Below are 22,367 nucleotides of genomic sequence, written 5' to 3' on the forward strand. Positions count from 1 at the left end.
ACATGAAAAATCCACCTTTTTATCTCTTAAATACTTTTTTGCACTTTGAATCCCTATGAGTGCAAATACTTTAATTTATTCTCGCCTAGTCTAGATTTCTTTATATTTTTGGGGGGTTACATTTTTCAGTCTGTTCATTCGCCTGTAATGTTTTCTTGTCTATGACGTCACGCATTTGCTGTGGAACTGCTAAACAAGGCTGCAACTTCCAGCTAAACAGTTTTGTGAATCCACCATTTTTCTTCTCACAGAAATGTTGTGGTCAAAGTTAAGCTATGCCAAAGTTTCAAGTAGACACGTCAAAATATTTGGTTCTGCTAATTGTATCATCACAGCTTCTTCGAAGTGGTTAAATTTTATTTTCGACAGAAATATACTCACATCCGAGTGAAAACTCTCTGTCGTTTGTGTGAAGCTTTTAAGGGCGAGTGCTTCAGCAACCTCCACCAGTACTGAGAGGGATTTTCTGAAATACTTCGTCTGAGGGTCGGTTCTCTCTACTGAAGCCAGGTACACAGCAAAGCTGCAAGCTGCTAATGACACCAAAATGACAGAAAACTTTACTTTAGACCTGAATGTTGTGTGTTAATAATGACGTCCTGGCCGTTGGGTTTAATAGTAGCATTGAGCCTCTGCTAGCGCTGTATGCTAGCTTGGGATATAACTGTGATGCATTTTTTGAATATAATTATTTGGCTTTGTTTTAGCCTTGGGAAGAATACATGATCCAAATGCATTCAGTGATGCTCTTGACGCTAACTCCGTTAGCTAACTCCTTAATTATACTGAGGCTTTGTTTGCGTCTTTCATATTGCGTCATTAATATTTTAATAGGTATCTAACATGCATGGACATGCATGGATAGCTAAACTATAGTTAAACTCCATGTTGTAGGAGTTTAGCTCCTATAACATGTGAGTTAAACTATCTACTGTATTTAGAGAGCGTAAATACACTAATAACACTGCGATGCATCCATTGCGTGGTTCTGCAGGTTGGTTGTCTTCAATCAGACTTTGGCTCCAACATGGACAAGTCCTCTGTTGTTGACATCTTTAATAAACTTTGGAATAAATAGTTTATCTGCTGGTATAGACTCTTTTTGCTGCTATCAAGCTACAAAAATGGCTGAACTGGATAGAGTGGGAGGTTCTGTGACCTGGACCTGTGACGTGGAGCGGAATGTCTCATTACCATTTAAAAAGACAGCAGCAAAACAAGTAGCTGCAAAATACCTCAGAACAGATAAACAAGGGTCTGTGGAGCTACAATAACCAGGAATTCAAACTAAAGCTCTGCAGTTCTACTTTATATAGACCATTAGAGAATGATTTACATGTGAGGGTAGATTTAAAAGCATGATATGCCTATTTTAATTAAAAATGACAGATTTAGTAGTAGTTGTGGGCGAAAGGACTGTGTTATAGGTTACATTTGTGGTTCCCAGTCTTGCTGAAATAAACTGTGAATCTGTTAAACTAGAGGTAATTTAACACAAGCACACACTGTTAATGAACGTAATATGATGCAAATATTGATTCAGTAATGTTTGAGTTAAATGGATTTCATTCATTAGTTTCATAATAAATATATTTTACTTTTTTTTTTCATGAAAAGTCTAAATCAGGCAAACAACTAAAATGAAGCTTCATAATGAATGCTATAAAGCAACCGCTGCTGCATGTATTTTTGAAGATCTGTTGTTACTGTAGATTGAATCGTGTTTGCCTCTGCCTGGGCTGGTGAGAATATGCAAAGCGAAGCGTTTGTTGCTGCCAGATGAATGTGTGGCTGAGAAGCTGGGGAAGTCTGGAGCGTGCTGTCTCTTTGCTTTCCATGCTCATTATGAACAGAAGAGGTAACTATATCATAAAATGAAGAGGAACTAATGAGCCTTTCAGGTAGCCAAATGCTGGCTTTCACATTAACCGAGGCGTGTAGAAAAATGGTGCTGGTTTTTTTAACAGGTGCAGTTTTACAATGAGAGTGTTTGTTGTGGCTGCTGCCGCCTGACTCATGCATTCCAGTTCAATTATTTTCTGTTATTTGCAGCTTGTTGAAAATATAATTCAACCTGTAGTATTCAATAATACTTTGTTAGTCTCGAAGGGAAATTAAATTGTGTTAATAATTTGTATTATCCAGCCTTTCCACCCTGGACATGACAGCAGTCCGTCACAGCGTAACAAGGACACACACAGGATAAAAGGCTGGGATGGTACCAGACGCAAGAGGAGAACATGAAACTCCATGCAGGAAGATCCCAGCACAATATATCATACATTTATTGTTATCACATTGTGATAACAATGCAATTAGACTCTATATTACCAAACTATTTGGAGATGGTTGTTTTCAAAATGCAGCCAAATACCGTTTCAACAGTCCAAATGCTTAATTTGAAACTACATCTTAAGAATGAAATGAATGGAAAGAGGAAAACAATTGGAGATAATTTTGTCCAAAATTAGGACAAGGTTGAGCTTTTCTTCAAATCCTCAACATCGTCTGCTAAACAGCTATAGAAGCTCCTTCATTTTTCTCAACAAATGTTTAATATCAGTGTAAGTTATGAAGTTACATGTTTTGTGATGGTTAAAGGCCAAAATGTGTTGGTGTGCGTTGGTCAGATGACTCATGGTCAAGCATTTTTGTACCATTGATCAAACGTACTACTGCAGAGAGAATGGGGAGGCCAGATAAAAATGTATTAAGAAATTATGAGGAAGAAAACATTTTGAGTAAAATTATTTACAATAAAGATCACAATTCTTTATATTTATATTTATATATAATTTCACTTAGGAGAGAACAGGTCAGGAGGGACGTGGGTTAGAGCTGCTGCTGACTGTCTCATTTGTTAAGTGTGGTAAAAGGTACATGTACCAGTACCAGTTAAATATATAAATATATTGGTCATTCTTTTCCTTAATTCATTAAATGCTAGTGAAATGGAGGCAAACAGTAGTCTGTAGCTAAGCTAACTATGCTAAATGGTTGATAATCTCAGTCTACCCACCTCTCGGAGAAAAACTGGGTTACAAATTGACACTCTTACCTTTTTCTCTCTCCCTCTCTCTGTTTTTTTGAAAACCTGGTTTCATCATTTCTATTGGCAGCATAGTAACTGCCACAGTCATTCTTGTCTTCTACTGACTGCTGCTGAACAGCGTCACCGTCAAGCGCGCTAAGCAACGAACCGTTTGGCTCAGATCCAGGGTGGAGTTATAAATATAAATGTGTGTTTTTAGGTCTGGGAGTGGTAACATTTAATTTTTACTGCTAAAATCAATTTTAGAAAACACAATATGATTAATGTTGTAGTTGACAGGGCCCCCTTTTTTATTTCTATGCACCAAAAAAAAAAAAAAAAAAAATAAAAAAAAAAAAAAAAAAAATATATATATATATATATATATATATATATATAAATATATCTAAAACGTTGCGGCCCCCCTGTCAGACAAGGGCCCTTGGAATTGTCCTAACTTTCCACCCCTGTATGGTGCCCCTAGATGCAATGACCTATAGGAGGTTTTTCAGATGTGCTGCAATCCGACCATGTGTTGAAACATAGAGAGTATAGCATGAGGTGTGCCCAAACTGAAGGAAGAATAGCTACTGTGAACTCAGGTCCAGGTAAAATGTATATCTTATAATGCTTGGGGAAAGCAATTTATTGTATACATCTGATTTGTTTATATAGTGGATATATTGAGATTCATTCTCAAGACTTGAGCTCAGAATGCAGCTTCAATCGGTTTCGATCCCAGCTGTAAGGAGTGCATGCACATCCACATGAACATGTTATTATCACAATAAAATCCGTTTTCACTGGTGCTTGACTCTGAGCTTCGTTTTACTGGAGCAGACGACGAGAGGCAGCCTGATTCACAATCTGGAGACAATACGGTGCATTAGGAAATTTCACCTGGGGTCCATTATCATCTCTGCCCTTGAAGATTCAACAAAAGAAAAGCTTTTCTTAGAATTACAAGGAAAAACTTACCATCCAATCTTCTGTCTGAGGCTTCATGGTGCAGATAACATAGATAAGTGGGATCATTTCAGGTAGTCTGACTTTCCTAGGTCCCAGGCTGCAGGGAAATCTAGATTGAGAGGACACGCACGGCAGAGGAACGCCAGCTTTTTCCTATCATTTACCTGAAGCTGCATTAGATTAGTTACCTGCACTGGGACACATCCACCTCCAAGCTGCAGCATGTCAGGAACCCAGAGTTTAACACTTAGTCAAAGTTTCACTGCAAATGAATTCAGAAAAGCTAATCTGATATAGGTTCGATATAAACTGCCTCACTCGGAATTTGTCAGGTATTTTTATTGGGACTCCTCAGGTACATTCTTGGAGGTCACAGCTGAAATGATTATTGAGCCAAAGCTGTTGATAGCATCTTGGTTACAAATTCATTATCATATCAAACACACGGAGAGAAATCCCCTGAATCAGAATCAGCCTGACTGAGCGAGAGCGTGCTGCACAGACTCACGGGGGGGGTAAATTCCTTAATTACAGTAGGATATTGACGATATGCTGCTGTGAGAAACGTGCAGGACTCGCAGCAGCTGGAAGTCCTCTCTGCGTGATGAATGTCCTGAAACATAACCTAACTGAGCTTTGCGACAGATAAAACTGGACTCGCATCCAGAATCCTGCAGAGCATAAATGCTCAGTAAAAATGAGCAGACTGTCTGCTGAGTAACATTCAAAGATAAAAATGTATAACAACTTCTAGTTATTGCTTAGCGCTTCTAAAATGAGTGAAACTCTAGTTCTATATGGTCTGTGAAGTTGTGATATTTAGTCCTGGAAAAGTGTTGTTTTTTTTTTCTTCTTCTTCTTCTTTCAGGTTCTGCTAGAGCTTAGAAAACAGAGATGTGAAAAATGTAATTCTCACCCTTTTCTCCACCTTTCCTTTGGATTTATGACTAGAGCACAAACAGCAATATCTGTCGAGATCATTAAACTGAGCCCCGGGGCTCACAGCGATCTTACATTTCATGTATGTTCCTTTCTAAAATTAAACTCTGTCTCCCGTTTGATCGCGCCGCTTTTCCTCCAGTTTGACGGTGGGAGAAGTTGGCTCTAATGTGATATTTGTGAAGGCACAAAGGAAAGAATTTGACCAAAAATAGTGTTTATGCAAGAAATGATTTTTGCAGCAAAAAAAAAAAAAACACATATATCTTTCAGCTTAAATCAGGAGAAGCAGAGAAAGATGGCATCCAAAACAAGCTTTTGTTTTCTTCACTTCTTTCTGTCTGTCGTCAAGGACATCTTCCAGCTTCCTCTGCAGAGTCAACAATGAAAACTGGTGTATAAAAAATGTCTGGACAGAAGGAAAGCTCTGAGATTAGGAGCTGATAAAAAAAAAAAAAAGCCCAAATGGTGGATTCTTCTTTTAGTGGGGGAGTAGCAGTCTGATTAGATCTGTGTCTTACACTGACCCTGCAGGGCTGGCTAGCAGCAGACGAAATGTATATGACCTGAGAGTGTGACAGGAAGCTCACCGGCAGTCCGTCATGGCTGCATGGCTTATTCACTGAATCGTTGAACGGAGATAGGAGGAAAACGCCTGTGGCGCTCTCAGTCTTCCAGGATAAAAGGCTGCGCCGTTAGCGACAGGCATCACTGGAAATTCTCAAGTTCCCCAAGAGCCTGGACAGATGTTATTCTAGAGTAACTGAAAACAACTCCCAGGATGCATTTCTTCTAATCGTCTGTCCCTGTTGAGCTTACAGGCTGGAGGAAAAATAAATAAATAAATAAATAATACAGTGATTGGATCAGAACAGAGTTTCATCTGTAGAACTCTGCTCCTCCAGGCTGCAGCAACATGGAGCTGAAACCCACGTTTCTGAAACATCGGGGCACCAACGTGATAAAAAATTCATACTTATGCAAAGCACCACCCCGTGGTTCTGTACCATTATAAATAATAAGATGTTAACATTGTTTGGACTTGACAACAGCTTTAAACGTCAGTTTAGAACATGCTTTCCAAACATCATTAACACATTTTTTCAGATTCAGCATGAGAAGAAGAAAAAGTTTAAATTCTTCTTGAATGCATATTGTATTTATTTATTGATATAACTGTGTAGTTACAGACTGGACACTATGAGGACTAGGAACTTAATAAGGAAAACAACTTTACAGTAGTTTATATTGGTGCAGTCTACTAAACCAGAGCACAGAGTTGCCTACAGTCAGTGAAATATGAAATGATTAAAAATATCACGTTTGTTGTCAGTCTTCATCAAAATGTCATCAACTAGTAAATCTGTGTTTCAATTTTATTTAATTTTTTCTGTCACCATGGTGAAAACAAGTGAAAGTCTGTAATCTAAACCGGAGCTTTCCTCCGGAGGATACAGCGACTGCTGAAAGACCCCGAAACCCTGATTTCAGGAGAACAGGGTCGATCAAACAGCATCGGAAAACTCTCAGAGATAAGCCCCGTGGTTTTCCCTGGACAGAGAACCGTAAAGTACAGACCTGTGCTGTTCATTAGTGGCTACTCGGGAGTTGTTGTGTGGGAGTGGGGCTTTGGGGAGGGAACGGATGCATCATTGTGCACACGGAATAATCTGACCAAAACGGTTTGAGAAACTGTAAATAGAACAATGTGACGCATGACTGTGGTCTAAAAAAACCAGTCACTCTGAATCGGGTGTGATAAAAGCTGCGGACAATAAACTCTCCAAGTGCTGCTTGTATGTGGATCAGCTGGAAGAATGGAAATGGTAGAAAGAGGAGAACAAGAACGCAGCATCAACATGAGAATCACAAGGCTGTCAAAGCAGCATTAGATGAGAACAGACTTGTGTTTGGTCGCCTCCGAGTATTTCACGTCGCTCGTCCAAATTCCTTTCCGTGTCAGTTAAATATCTTTGCGATAGTTTTTGTTTCCTAGATATTGCAAATTCTAGATCACTTTGGACATTTAACCCTTCAGATGCAGTCTGAGCAGGATTGTCCGAAGCTTCTTATGCGTTTGGTGGCCAACAAGTTGTGTATAAACAGAGATCTGCTCTTCATTCTACATGAAGACGGTTGAATGGAAGACAAGAAAGAGCTACAGATTCATTTTCAGTTGTTTATGGGATGAGATTAGCAGTCTAAAAGATTTAGTTTGCTTTGGATTTTTTTTTTTTGTCTATTTGAGTTTGATAGCTGGTTTATTTTGCCATAAAACATATGAAAAAGTATTCATTTAGGTTATTCAGCAAAGTAGTGGATAAACATTTTTACATTATAGGGTTGAATTCACAAAACTGCGCTATTTGCTAAATTTTCTTGCCAATATTTTATCCACTTCATCTCCTCACTCTTACTTGCAGTGTTATTTTATTTCGGCTTATTTTGAGAACAATAAAATTTACACAATTCATTATTTAACTTGCAGAAACATTTTTGCAGCTGTTCTGTATATCAATTGTTAGGGAAGATGAATTATAGCTCCTGTTAGCAAGCAGCAGGTTGCAACTTTACTGCGACCACCAGATTTCAGCAGAGGTAATTTTTTTTTAATGCAACCTGCTCGTCACGGACAGAATTGCTCATTTTAACTCATGTAGAATAAACCTCTATAGAAGCAGATCTTCCTCTGTAATCACAACCTTGAGAATTAAACAGCTAGAGCAGATCTTAACACATAAAATTAGTTGAATTAATTTAGCTCCCTCTCCTCATTTCCATCCATATGTCTAAGAACCGGTTGTTTATGTGCCTTACACCATCAAATCGTTAGATTTGATGGTGGTGTTTATGGGTGTAGGTGTGTTTTAAACTGTAAAATCTATTACATAAAATTTGAGTCTTGTCATCCACTGCTCTGTTTAGTGCGGCTGCAGCTTCCTACTTCAGGCTAAAAGTCCTGATGGCACAATCTATAAATATACTTGATGGCAGAGTTGGTCAATGTTGTTTTTACAAGTAACAGCAGAAAGTTTTTTTTTATTTTTTTTTATGCTTTTATGTCTTGAGAAGAGTGTAAAAATAAATGCAGTTGAAGATGTGGAGAGCACTGCGCTAACAAAGTCTGCATGTGGCGGTCGAGGCCCAGCCCAATTTAACTCCTGCTGTTCTACAGTTTGTTTATTGGTGAAAAATTGAGCCCAATAAAGAACAGAGCAAGCCAGCTTTCTGTTACCAACAGTGAAGGTACGGAATGCTGTGGGAATGCTTTGCTGCAGTGCTGGAGGCGCTGCATGCATCAAAGAGGAAAGCCATGGGAGTACAAGACATTTCTGAGAAAATGGTGGTACAAAGAGTGGAGAAAAGGGGGCACAGAACAAAAGATGACTGTATTAAAGTGAAATCTTTTTGAGAAAAAAAACAAAAGCCCAAGCTACTTTAGAAGAAAAACTATACAAGCTGCCATCAAACATGAAAGAGCAGGTTGGGAGGCGAGACCGCTCAGACAGGTGCATCAAGGTTTTACGCAGCTGCAGCAAGATGTTTAGAAAATGTCACTGACGTTACAGACGAATATGCTACTGGGCTCTAACTTTGTTCCTGAGGTGGACCAGCACAAAAGTAAGGTGCGTCCAAATGTTTGATCGCATGGCACAACAGTTTTACAGATTCACGGGCTTAAATTAGTCCTGTTAATGATTAATCAACAATGTGGTAAACAAAGATCTTTATTTGAATAAGACTTACTGACAGTAAAAAAGGTTTGAGATTCTGTGAGCTGGAATTTAAACATCTTGATAAATTAAATAAAACTTAACAAAATTAGAAATGCGAGTGTTTTAAGGGTTGAACATCTCAATCTAAACATACAGTATGTGCTTTTTGATTGAATGACTTTGAGTCGAAATCTGCGAGAGTTAAGAATAATCTTGGGTTCACTTTATTCCGTTTTCGTTTCCTTACGTTTTGGGATATTTGCCGTGATTCATTCATGCGGTCCGTATAGACACAAAAAATATTTCACAGAAAGTTTTCGGTGATGAACTGCTGCTCCTCTTGAAATCTGATTGGTCGCTCTGCCTGGCCACTCCCACCAAAGCTGCCGGTCACTTTGTTCGTGGTGCAGACATGAAGGGTAGCATTTCAGATTGGAACCTCCAGACTGAAGACCGATTGACACAACACGTTTTCCTCTTTTTTAACTTCAGATGTTCACTGCAGTTTAAGTCTGCAGGGAATTTAGATAAAACTGCTAATTCGGTTTGCCACCCTTGTGCTATCTGAGCCCCCCTAGGACAAAAAAATAAAAATAAAATCCTGGACATGAGCTGGGATGTTTGTTGCTCTGTGTTGACAACATTTGCATCTGATCAGTATCTCTTGAAACTGATTATTCTCTGCTGTTTAGGTCGCAGAGTCAATGACGGATTGTGGCACGCGGTGAGTCTTGCCAGCAGGAGTCTGCAGATCACTCTGAGTGTGGATGGCGAGCCTTCGTCTGACGTCGAGCTCTGGGAGCCGGTGGAATCAAGAGGCAGCTTGTACTTTGGAGGTTAGTGAGTTCTCCCGGTGTGTCGCCTTGCTCTCGAAATTCCAACATTGTCACTTACAGTTTCCTGTGACTAAAGAGGAGTGAAACTAAAGGCTGTTTCTTTCTTGTGTCACTTTCGTCAAGGCTGTCCGCCCACAGAGTGTCACATCCAAGCTCCTGCCTTCCAGGGGTGCATGCAGCTTATATCCATCAACAATCACCTGGTGAATCTCAGCCATGTGCAGCAAGGATTACTAGGAAATTATAATGAGCTCCAGTTTGACACATGCAATATGAAAGACAGGTAAAGTAGTCTGAGTTTCTTTTCTAGACTTTAATTAATTGTGAGGACAGTTCTCAGAGGGAGCAGACGGAAAACTTCCTCTCAATTGATGGCTGAATGTCAAACATTATCCAAGTTGGCAGCACAGAGTCATTCATGCCCCCAATGTTAATTTGTGGATGGCAGTGTGTTGTTTGCAGCAAAGCCTGAAAGTGGCTGACATTCTGTCCTGTAGAGACAAACAAGCTGACTGGATCTTCCAATTAAAGTGCAACAGAAACCCGGCTGCACCTTCTCTGGCAGAGGACTATGCTAACAAGCTGCTCCCCACTGTCCTGTGTGGCATGCTCTCCCTCATTATCCTGCACAGCTGTGGGCCCTGGCAGACCTACGAGCTCCATAAACGTCTGCATGCAGAGGGGAACGTTTCATAGGAGCGAGGCAAACATGCAAACTGCCACTTTCCCTTGTGCATGCCCTGGGGAGAATTACCCCTTTGTCGGATTTCAGACTACCTACTTTTTAGACCAGATTGTTCGCAGTTGGAAGATATGCAAACACACCGGAGACGCCAGTCTGTCATGTCAGTGCGTGAAGAGATGCACTGTAGGAAAAGACAGAATGATAGAGAGAGATGTTTTATTTTCCCAGGCTTAGCAAGACGGATGTTGTTTTTGGTCTTGTTTCTTCACAGCTAATGTACCACGGGATGAGAGAAAACAGAGTCAGGTTTGGTGCTCCTACCTGAAGCGTCAGCTGTGACTCTGAGGGGATTTCCTCTCTGGGGTATCTGCACAGTTTTCCTCTGAGCTGGAATGTTAGTGAATGACTGGTCCTTCAAATGAACAGCACCTGCAGCCCTGGGGGAAAAGGTAGCAAACGTAAATACTGGAAAGAAACTGAGGGGGGGAGAAAATTCCACAATGGTTGTTTAGACATAAACTCAGTTATTACAGTTCATGTTAAAGTGAAATTATACATGTAATAGGTGTATCGCATTATAACTTATTTAAATAACAGATTCATCAAATGTATTTATTTAACCCTTTAAATGACCTGAATTATGTTACTGTAGAATGCTCTATAAAATATTCTTTCTTACAGATGTTTTCAGATCAAACCAATTAAAGAAAATAATAAAAAATAAAACATGGTGGTAGTGGTGGTGTGATGGCTCTGGATGGCTTTGCTGTGAATTACAGTAATTATTGGAGCCAGGAATTATGCTCTCTGCAAAACAATCTTGCAGCAAAAATTCCCAGACATCATTTTTTTTTTTTTACTTTCATTTATTTATTTTTTTTACCTTCTGATCAAAAACTGATTTCTGGAATCAGGACATGTGGCTTATGGCGAGGGACAACAATCCAAAACCCACTAGTGAAATCAGGTCTGAATGAATTTCACTTGGGGCCAAGTTAGTTTGGAAGCTTTTCTTTACCTGAATTATTCAAATCCTGATTTCTTGCTGTTATATTTATTTATTCTCTTTAATATTTAGTCTTTAATCCAAGGAATTCAGTAACTTCCAATTGAATGCTTGTAAAAACAATTCTATAGATCTGCTTGAAAACTCAGTAGCTTTAAGTCCATCCATGAGTGTCTGCCCTGGTTGTTGGTGAAGGATTGTGTTGGAGCTGGTGACTATCTCCAGCAGTCATTGGGAGAGAGGATGGATATACCCTATGCAGGTCACCAGTCCATCACAGGACAACACAGAGACACACAGGACAAACAGTCAAACACCCACAGGGCAATTTTTAAAATGACAGCTTAACCTGACTGTCATGTTTTGGAAAGAAGACCAGAGGAAACTCACACATCCATAAGGAAAACATGCAAACTCCATCCAGAAAGGCCAAAGACTCAAGTTCAGCAAAAGTCACAATATTTTTTCATCACCTTCATAGCTCATGTACCGAACGTAGCTGCATTTCCATTAACTATAGGATTATGCAAATTGAAATTATGAAAATAAATTTGCTTGATGGAGACGGGGCAATTTTCCATCAAGTCACATTTTTCATGAAACGCTTCTGCATTAAGACGAGCTGGTTTTTCCAGATCAGTTTAGCAAAATAATGTATTTTGCAAAAACTGCAACGGAAACACTTATTTCATGTCACGAGTGAGGTGATCAACGGCCGGACGTCACCACTGCCTTTTGGCAGTACACACGCTGTTTGCATTTAGTGCAGGTTGTCAGCACACTTTATTTTGGCATCATTTGCGATCACATGTTTCGCTTTACTTCTAGTCAATGAAGTGCGGACCAAAATGTTCGTTCCCCCATTTCGGACCCTCAGTAGTGAGCTTGGAATGATGAAAAAAATGAACGCCTTGTCTGTTTCTTTCTTTCTGATGAATGAGCTCATGACACTCAGACGTCAGGCTGCAGCAGCCCTGACTCACTAGGAATGACCTTGTGAAGGGTAAAGAAGGCTGAGGATCTAAGCAGGAAACCCAGAATCGATTAACAAAATAATGTGCATAAACTATAATACAGTTTTGAAAGCTTTATAAATGAAACAGAATGAAATGTAAGATGTTGTTGGGATCAGATTGACAAGCGTGGAATTATTGGCGTCCATATTTTTTTTAAAAATTGCTTTTATTCAGAGTTAGTACTGTAAGTTTGAGAAAATGCTAAACATCACCTGCTATGCCAACCTAAAAATCATTAATTATCTGCTTATTACAACAGAATGTATACAGCAACAACTGTGTTCATGCCAAGCTGCACAATGTTGTTCTTTATTAGATTCAATAAAAATTGTGAAATAAGGTTTTCCTTATGGCTTTACTTTAGTTGTGCTGCAAGCTAATTCCACAGCCTCATTAAATGCCTAATACGATGTTATTTGTCGACAGAAACCTTAAGTCGTTCGCTCTCAAGGGATCCCGAGCCATGATGAGATCGGACAAGGGAGAGTTGAGCCAGTAATTGTTTAAATCCACAGGGTAACCGTCGTTAAACCGAGAACCAATGAGCTTCTGAACAAAGTAGATTTCTTGACAATAAAAAGATGGAATATGTTTTAATGGGTTATACAGAACTGTATGAAAACAAAGACCTACTGCTACAAAATATTTGTGTTTTATATAAAGCTAAAATGGTAAGTTTGGAATCACAAATCGCCTTTTGTGAATACGGACTGAGGGGAAAAGATTTACTTGACTTGAATTTACTGCATTCCAGATAAAGGGTTGGAATAATGAGTAAACTCTGACGGTGTTCAGATATAACGTTCTTCAAACCAAACTCCAAGACTGCTACTTTCAGATCCTTATTTTTGAAAGTCTGAAACTGAGCTTAAAACCTTTAACATTTCTATCTTAAACTTTAGAATCGGCTCCTCGGCTCAGCAAATATACATGTCTAACATTTTACCAACTTTTTTATTCAAGTTAGGTCTAAATTTGCCGAGATTTACGTTATTTGACTGCTAAATCAATGTCCCAACAAAAAAAACAACTTCTTTTTATTCAGCTTTAAGCCTTAGGCTTGTACAGACCACAAAAAAAAAAAAAAACCTCCCACTCCTACTTGATTTCTTGCTCTGTTTCTGTCTGTAGCTATCTAACAAACTGAATAATCTGTTATTAAAATGTTATCGTGGAAGAAGAAGAAGAAGAAGAAGAACCTTGCATGAAACTCACTTCATTAGGATCGTTGCTGTCACACTTTGAACATCTGCACTTAAAGTTTTCAAAATACATTTTTAGGAGAAATGTTACTCAAAATATATATATAACCACAATTCATTAAGAGATGCACATCATGCAGATCAATTACTGGTTATTTTAAGCCTTTTCTGTCCTTCTGTTAAGTGTGGAGATTTTCTGCTTACAGTTAATGAAAACTCTAACTTTGAGAATAAAATATTACATTGGACCAATTCAAAATACTTTTAATACAGAAATGTGGGCTTAATTAAAAAAAAAAAGTATATTTGTTACCTGCTTGAAAGTTGTTGTCTTCCAAAGGTTAGTTTTAAAGGAAATCTGACAAATAAGTGTCATCAGACCCCATATTTTAATTTATCGAATATGACAAGATCAATGCAAATCAAATCGGCCGTAGCAGTTGGTGCTTGCACTGAGCCCGGTTCTGATTCTGGTTCTGATTCTAGTTCTGGTTCTGCTGGGGTCCATAGTTGGTTCTAATTCACTCCATGTTACCACACAATGCATGGAAGTTCTCCTGGACGGCGTCACAGCACCTGCATAACTGGAGAGCAGAAGGAGAAAGTAGCAGCTGGAGTCTTAAAATGGGCAGATTGGGACTGAGGTGCATAACTACAGAAATAACTCAGGTTAACTCAAGCCAGTCTAACTATCAGCTTTTTCAACCCTTTCATGCATGAATTATGATCCTTTGTGTCAGAATTTTTTTTTTTTTTTCATTTTCTTAAGGCATAAAAAAGGCAGGAAAAAATTTGTAATAAAAAAATTCTTTTATTTATTTTTTTTTTAGGTGATCAATTGTAATTTTCTCCAAATACAAAGTTGTCATTTGAAAAATACATTAGTACTATTGTTCTTTAGGGGTTATCTGATGTCACAATATATATATATATTTTTTTTTTTTCTTTTTTCTTTTTTACCTGCTACAGTCGTCCACAGGAGAAGGAGGGACCGGGTCGGCTGGCGTGCTTTTTTGTCTGTCGGACATATTGGATTTAACAAACATAATTTCTTGCATTTGTAGCTGATGGCCAGTAGTTGATGGTGTATTTTATGATGCATTAGTGTCCACTTCATAACATAAAAATCCATAAGAAGCACAAGAAAATGGCTTTCAGACAGCTGTCCACTGTAGTGGACAACTATGCATGACAGAAAGAAAAGGAAGTTTTAAGCCTGGTCTTAAAAGTAGACAGGCAGTCTGCCTCACACGCTAAAACTGGGCGCTGCTTCCACTGGAGAGGAGCCTGAGAACTAAAGGGTCTGCCTCCCATTCCACTTTTAGAAACTCTAGGACAGCAAAGTGTTCTGGAACAATCAGATCTCTGATTTATCATGGAGCTGATTATTGAGGGCCTTATGGGAGGAGGAGAATGTTAAATCATATTCTGGATTTAACAAGGAGCCAGTGAAGGGAAGCTTAAAAAAAAAAAAAAAAAGGAAATATGAAATCTCTCTTTTTAATTCTCGTCACAACTCTAGCTGCAGCATTTTGGATAAGCACATTAGGCAGGTCTCCACAATATATCACAAGTATATGATTATTACAATAGGACTATGAGCAAAATTATCACCACAAATGACTTTTTGGAATGCAGTAATTGTTGACTATAAAACTCCAATTGCATTTATGATAATTTATTCAGCTAGTTAGATATAATTTCAGGCTACTTTTACTCAGCATGTGGAGGAGCCGGGCACCTCATGGTAACCGAGTATATTGTGTTTTTATAGCCAGGCTCGTTCAGCCTGTCCTCACTGTGGCACATCCAATCAGAAATAAGCAGACAAACACAATGCATGCCTCTGAATGGAGAGTGCTCTGACCGGCTGCCACACTGTTCTTCGTCCTCTTCCAAGTGAATGAGAAGTGGACGTTGTTTATGATCGACAGCTGAGCAAACTAAAACTCATCCAGCTGGCCCACGGCGCTGCTGCTTGGAAACAGTGAATGAATCTGAACTATTCATGGTCCTGGAAGGTTTTAGTTTAAAATTATTTCTATGTGACTAAGAAGTTTGCTTCTAAAACGGAAAAAAAAAAAAAAAAACATCCTAGAGGTGGGCCTTCATTTTGGAAATAAAACTCTTTTAGATGATTTTAAAAAAACTTGCTTGACAAAAGTTATTTATAGCATTCAGAATGCTCTTTGGGAATGTCTTCATATTCATTACAACAATCAAACCCTTCTTACGAAACCCCTCTCTGTCTTCTCAACCCCCCAGTCGGTCGTAGCAGTTGATGAGCCAGGTTCTGGTTCTGATTCTAGTTCTGGTTCTGCTGGAGGTTTCTTCCTGTTAGAGGAAGGCATCAGTGCTGCAAGGCAATGACTCGATGCAACCTGCTGAGTTTCCTTAGACACAAACCTTATAATCCACTTTGACTAATTAATCGAGCCTACTGTACTGTTTGATTGTGTGACTGAATTGAATTTTTTTTTTTTTTGTAAAAATACCTTGAGATGACATTTGTTGACACAATATAAATAAACGGAGCTGAACTGAATGTAACACATAACCATCTTGCTGCACGTTTCTTTGCCATCACCCTAATCTTTACCTGCCTCTACAAATTATCATTAGATTCACATTAGTTGCTCCAAAATTGCAATGTCATTTATACTTCCACGTCAGAACAAACATGTCAATCAAAGTTCTACACAGACATGTCCACGCTTTACAGGTAAAGTGAATCAGGTAATCAATCATGTGACTTCTGAAGCAGTCAGAAAATTAATTTAGCCAAACTGGAAACCAGTCGCTTCAAAAGTTGCAGTTCGTCACCTTTGATATGAAACACACCAGAAATTGGATTCTGTAATTACAGAGGATGGTCCAACGTCACATCTAGCTTCCAAATCTGCTCCTCCGTTTTACATCATCCCCTGAACATGCAAAGATTTCAGTCAGTTAAACGTTGCGTACCCGTGATTAAAGAGCCTGTTACGTGGCGAAAGTTGTGATTTAAGGAAAGTGTAGGATGTCGTCAGGAGACCAGTGAGGAACCCAATCACTGCTGCAAAACGAAATCTTTTGGCATTTAGCAGGTGTCTGAGTCTGGCTTTGTTTCTCATTTATCCGTCTGCACATGGCTGAATGAGCACCCTGCTGCTTCTCTCCAATGGTGTGCAGCAGCAGTCTGTGCTCACTCGCATCAGTCTGTCCTTCTTCAGGTTCTAAAGGTAAAAAGTCCTTTTTTTTTAATCCAGACCTTTTACTGATTCAGGACTGTGACTTTACTTTCATTTTTTTTTTCTTCGATTCATTCATTCATGCATGTGTGTGAAATCCTTGAATCTCCTGTGGCAAACATTCAGGGTTGCCCATATTTGTTCAAACTGTCGCCCTGTTGTGACAGTATATTATGAGACAGATAATCTGTGAAAAGACGGAGGTGCTCCACCTCCTCGCTGGACCACTAATGCGCCGCTCTGCGTCAGAAACAACCAATCAGAGGCTGGAGGCTGGTCTCAGCGCTGTCGGTCAACATTGTTTGGCATTTTTTGTCTCAAACATATGTTTTTTTTTGTTGTTGTTGTTTGTTTTTTCCTGACTTCGCAATGAGAACATCACATTTTTTCATCAAGAACATATGCTTTTAATCATGCCTGTCGTCGTCCCTGCTTTTGCAAATTTGTCAGATTCATTAGAAAATGTCCCATTGCTTCTTGCAAATGTGTGGAATTTCTTGAAGAGTTTTTTTGACACTAATTTACTAACTATATCCCTAATACTCTGTTGGATTAGCAGACTGTGTTTGCACACTACAGGAACATGTTCATATAACGTTATTGTAGAGTAGCATATCAGTGACACATCTGATTGAAATGTCTAAAGAGTTTCATTCTGCAGTCGCTCCTGTGGCAGCAGCCATTTTGGATTTTAAACTGTTCCTGTAGAAGAGCTGACTGATCAGGTCGTAATCCAGATTTTCTGTTGAGTTTCTTTATAAGTTTCCACTCACAAGTCAAAATGGAAGACACATATAGCATATAATCTGCTATTTTAACACTATTGATCAAATAATATGACGTGGGGGGAAAAAAAAGGACTACCGTCTGCACACAAAGCAGGAATGTGCTTGTGTGTTGCTCACTCTGACGTCCTGATGCTTTTTTGGGTCGCCTGACTTTTGTTTAGAGACATAAACGGCACTGGATTTTGAATCTCTTTTTTCAAAAATATTTTGAAAAACGTTCAAGAAAAAACAAAGCAAAAAAAAAAAAAAAAAATGGTTTTAAACTTTTGACCAAATCCACTGCACCAGAAATGTTGCATCCATTTTAATCACAGCTGCACCAGGAGGCCTCTTCAGTGATTGTGCCGTGCTCAGCAACATTCTCAAAATGGCAGCGGGTTGCATTTTAATAACAGATGCAGCCTGGTGGTCCCGGCACACAAGACCTTCAGGCTGACGAGGGATTAATCTTAAAAAATGTTAATAGTTTTTCAAACAAATGGGAGCACAAATACGTTCCAGTGTGTGCGCGTGTGTGTGTGTGTGTGTGTGTGAGCAGAGCAGCAGGTTAACGACAGCAAAGCAGAGGCTGTTTTTTTTTCTGTTGCCTCGTGTCTTTGCAACCTTCTGTGCCGCTGTGAGGACATGACATGTGAGAGTGATTACATCCCTGATATTAGCTGTCATTTCTCTTCTGTGGCCTACTTAATGACCCCTGAGTGCATGAGGAAAATTAACTTTTATCAGAGCTAATCTGCGCTTCTCTGAGTCTAATTACACCTCGGTTTACAGCTAGCGTGTGCTTAAGTGTGCTGCCTGCTGTAATTTTACGTCCTGTAAGGGCAGCCGCGGACATAGCAACAGAAAATAGCTTGATGGTAATTAAAGCGATTGTTGCAACCCTATCCATGTTGCGGCTGGCCCACTGTGCTGCAGTTAATAGGTGAGAGATAAAGTGTATGAAATTATAGATGCATGCTTGAAAGGCTGGCAATTATGTGAAACTCAAGGAGGCTCGAGGAAGGGACTATTAATCAGAAGAGTGCGGTGTAAATTTTTCTGCGGCAAAAATCCCATTAACAGGCATTCTTTGAAGGTGACAGTGATGCTTTTGTGCTCAGAGAAATCAGCTTTTTTTTTTTTTTTTTTTCAAATTTCAAGGAGGCTGCGGGACCCGACACTCTTCACTCGTTTGGGATTTTTAATTTCAGCTCACAAAACATGAGTCATCAGCAAATTAACTTTGGGATATGTTCCAAGGCTCATATTCGTAGCAACAAAGGAGACAATAAAGAGGCGAATGACATGGATTTTTCTTACCTGTCAGGCAGAGTGCTTCAGTGGCCCGTGCTTCATTGTGTTGTCTGAAACAAACACCTGACAAAGTCGCTTTCAGGTGAATCGTAATCAGTTAGAGCTGATCCCTTCCCCAAAGCATGAAGGCTGGGCAAACAAAGATCAAAGCGAATTAGGAGGAACCTGGAGATTTTTCAATTAGTCAGCTCAAAAGATGTATATAATTACCAACTAGTCTGATAATCAATTAATTACAAGCAATAAAGCCAAGCTTTCTGCGGCTGGAGTTTTAAATGTGATAATTGAAGCTTCTTTGTTTTGTTTTTTTTTTTTATGGTGTGCTAATTAAGATTTCTCTTCATTTTCAGGACTAATTAGGCAAAAACAAGGTCTCATTAGGATTGTATTTTATTTTTTTTCTTGTGCTCTGAAGAGCTGTGAAGTGAGTTGTGGGGTGAGTTTTGGTGCATTAAAGGTGTGGTGCCGCTCCTGTTTCCCCAGGTGCCTGCCCAACCTCTGCGAACACGGCGCCCGCTGCTCCCAGACGTGGAGCTCGTTCTCCTGCGACTGTTCGGGAACCGGATACTCCGGAGCCACGTGTCACAACTGTGAGCACTTTCATGTTTTCAGCACCGTCTCAAAGCCGCCATTTCACCCCACGCCCCCTCCCCTCTCGCTCCAGGTCTGCCTCCCTCGCATTCAATTCGGTGCACACATCCACCTGCCTGTCTCACCTGGAGCTTTCCTCGCTTTGTGGAGCTGAGAGGCGAAGCAGAAAGTTGTCCTGTTTCAGCTTGACATGACCTCACAATCGCTATCTGCACTTTTTTTTTTTCCCCCCCTGCTCCATCCTTAAATAGCTCCCCACTTCAGACTGGCTGTGATTGTAGGAGTTTTTCCTTCCAGGTGTCATTTTTGACGTTGCCTTGATATATGCAGTGGAGTGTTGTTGGAGAGAGTGTGTATCCCCCCCCCACCCGCTCCCCTCCCTGCACCTCCATCCCCTGCCCCAGAATGTTGATATCTTGTTTGTATGCAGACAGACAGTTATGGAGGAAACACGGCAGATAAGAGCATCTGCTGCAGTAAAAATAGTTCCTTTCATCAAATTCAGCTTTTCCGTCTGCAAGTCAAAGCTGCAGCCTGGAAACCAGTGTGCTTTAAACAGACCACCACTTGGTTTTTAGGGGAATGATTTATTATCAGTCTGTTGAGTTTGTCTCTTAATCCAACTGAAATCTGAAGCAGCCAGGCAGCTAACCAGCCTTAGCAGTCAGTAACGTTTTTTTGATTTCCCTCTCGTTCATTGATTACTTTTCTAAAACATGACTCTGCTGAGCCACCATAGAGCTGCTTCATGCTCTCGCACGCGTCTCACCCAATCACTAATTTTCACTGGAAAATTCTAGGTGCTAATCTCCACAACACCAAAGTGGGCATCCAGGAGGTTCATTTATTTATTAGTAGTAATTGATAGCTCTTTAATACACTTCAAACTATTGTGGGCTGGGAAGGCAAAAAGAAGAATTTAGATTGTTCTTACCTCTTGCACTGGTTTAGTGACATTAGCATGTGTTTACATTTATAGATAATGATTAACAGGATCGCCAGAGTCTGGAAAAAAGCATGGAATGTGAGGGTGGGATCTGAAAACATGGGAAAACAAATTAGTATATTGTTTTAACAGATTTTGTTTCCCAATTCTATCATGTAATCTATTTCATTTCATTTGCCCTAACTATCTATAAATATATAAATATTTGAGTGCTAGAAGTGTCATAATTGGCTAAGATGAAAACATAAAAGTAATAAATGCATGTGTGTTTTAAGTCTGTAAAATAAGCCTCGGGGTTAAATAAAGAAACCACAAATAAATTGCTCTCAACATCAGCACAATTAGAAAAGATTGGCTTCTGACTTTGTTCCTCGGTGCTAAAATCAGAAAATATGATTAGCTGGGAAAGCAGAAGCGTCTTTAACCCAGAGCAGACGTCCCAGTATGGAGAAGCCGCATGAAATATGATTCTGATCTTGCCATTTTTCTTTCCCATGACCATGATAGAGGTTGTACCCAACTCTACCGTGAAACACAGAGCCATTTTTTTTTTCTGCGAGCCGTTCACTGCATCATTGTCAGGGTCAACTAAAAACATGAATAACTCAACTGGAGGCCTAATTTTTCAGCTGGTCTGCCATGCTTACTGGCCCCATGTCTCACTGTGAGGAGCCTCTATGACGAAACTAAAAGGATCAGAGCCACAATACTTGTGTTTTACACCAAGGCTTTTTATGTAGAGAGCGTCCCGCGTCCAGATTAAAGCTCCATGAGGAGCGTCACATTTTAGACCATTGAATGACCACTGGTCTTCTCTTTTCGTTCTTACTTCTGAACTATTGTCGTTGTGTAATTCTCTACTCATGTTTAGAGTTATTTGTTGGTCTTAAACATTTGTTCTTGTTTGTCTCCGCTTTAATGTACCTAGATATTTTCAGAGTTCCAAAAATTCAAAGGTTCAGAAGTCTTTCATTGTGATTGAGCGAACAGCACAAGATTCAGAATGCATCGCAATACAATAAGCATAAAAACACGATGAAAGGGAACAATTACTCCTCTTTTATCAGACACCAATCTAACCGAACACCAGCCGAAGCTAAAAGAAAACCAAGAATATCATTAGCTGTACAAAGAAATTCTGTCTTCAAAAAAGTTCAAGGGGTCTGAATACTTTTGAAAGTCACCAATCAATCCTGATTTCATTAAAAGATAACGCGCTGGTGCTCTCTTGATTGCTGTGGATGATAACCGGCTCCTAATTAGTCATCGCGTGTTTTGATAACTAGCAGTGGACGACGGTCTGTGTTCCACGACTTGGCCGGCTGCAGCCCATAAATGTGACCCGACCCCTTCACAAAGAAATACATTCCTGTCCTGCCTGTCAGGTCAGTTTGAAAGCAGTTTCAGCAGAAGTCGGCACTGGATCCTATAGATTGACCAGAAAGCTTCTTGAGAGCTCAGAGCCCAAATCAGTCGAGCGCATTGTATAAATACAGACAGAGCTTGTGTGTTTGTGACTCATACGGTTCAGACTGAGGAGAGAGTGGGCTGATTCCCGGAGAAATAACTATTTCTGTTCCGCTTGTTCTGCTTCTTCCAGCTATCCACGAGTCGTCCTGCGAGGCCTACAAGCTGAGCGGCAGCTCCTCAGGCTTCTACTTCATCGATCCAGATGGGAGTGGTCCCCTGGGGCCCACACAGGTATACTGCAACATGACAGGTGAGATCATGGTAGCTCTTGTCTTGCTACGTATGCATTGTTCACACGGAGAAAAGGTTAAAAAAAAAAAAACCCTCAAAGAGGGCAGGAAAGATAAGAGCATCTCCTGGTAGAAACCTGCATTTGTCTTCTGTTGCTTTTTATCTTTTCCTGCCATCTAAACTCTTCAGGTTGTCGTGGCTTAAAGATTAATTAATCAGCTTATCTTGGTCTGCATCCAATAATGTAAGCTTGCTTGTGTTAAAAGGGCATCTTGTCCAGTCAAGTGTCACTAAGGGTAACCGTGCAGAAAAAAAGGTTACAGTTGAAAGTGTGACTGAACTGACCTTAAAATGACCCGTTATGAATCCGTGTCATAAAAAAAAACCCAACTGAGCTGTATTAATTACAAAGTACTTC

At 39.7% G+C, this 22,367-nt stretch overlaps 1 protein-coding gene and 1 long non-coding RNA gene across 3 annotated transcripts in view; one reads left to right on the plus strand and one right to left on the minus strand.

Moving 5' to 3' along the window:
- Nucleotides 1-22,367, plus strand: part of LOC103129430 (contactin-associated protein-like 5) — a 154,363-nt gene that overhangs the window by 71,567 nt on the left and 60,429 nt on the right. Inside the window, exons 9-12 of the mRNA XM_007540520.2 lie at nucleotides 9,348-9,491; nucleotides 9,615-9,774; nucleotides 19,195-19,301; nucleotides 21,849-21,968. Coding sequence (XP_007540582.2) covers nucleotides 9,348-9,491; nucleotides 9,615-9,774; nucleotides 19,195-19,301; nucleotides 21,849-21,968 — 531 coding nt within the window. The remainder of the gene's footprint in view (nucleotides 1-9,347; nucleotides 9,492-9,614; nucleotides 9,775-19,194; nucleotides 19,302-21,848; nucleotides 21,969-22,367) is intronic.
- On the minus strand, nucleotides 9,789-20,271 carry LOC103129429 (uncharacterized). Of its 2 annotated transcripts, XR_475073.1 has the most exons (4): nucleotides 20,237-20,271; nucleotides 18,718-18,840; nucleotides 10,498-10,613; nucleotides 9,789-10,357 (listed from the first exon to the last, which is right to left on the minus strand). It is a non-coding gene; the product is annotated as an uncharacterized LOC103129429 (long non-coding RNA). The 2 variants fall into 2 exon arrangements; XR_001659974.1 differs by lacking the exon at nucleotides 20,237-20,271 and having other exon boundaries at nucleotides 18,718-19,173.

The sequence above is a fragment of the Poecilia formosa genome, unplaced genomic scaffold, assembly GCF_000485575.1.
Source record: "Poecilia formosa unplaced genomic scaffold, Poecilia_formosa-5.1.2 Scaffold545, whole genome shotgun sequence".
Lineage (NCBI taxonomy): Eukaryota > Metazoa > Chordata > Actinopteri > Cyprinodontiformes > Poeciliidae > Poecilia > Poecilia formosa.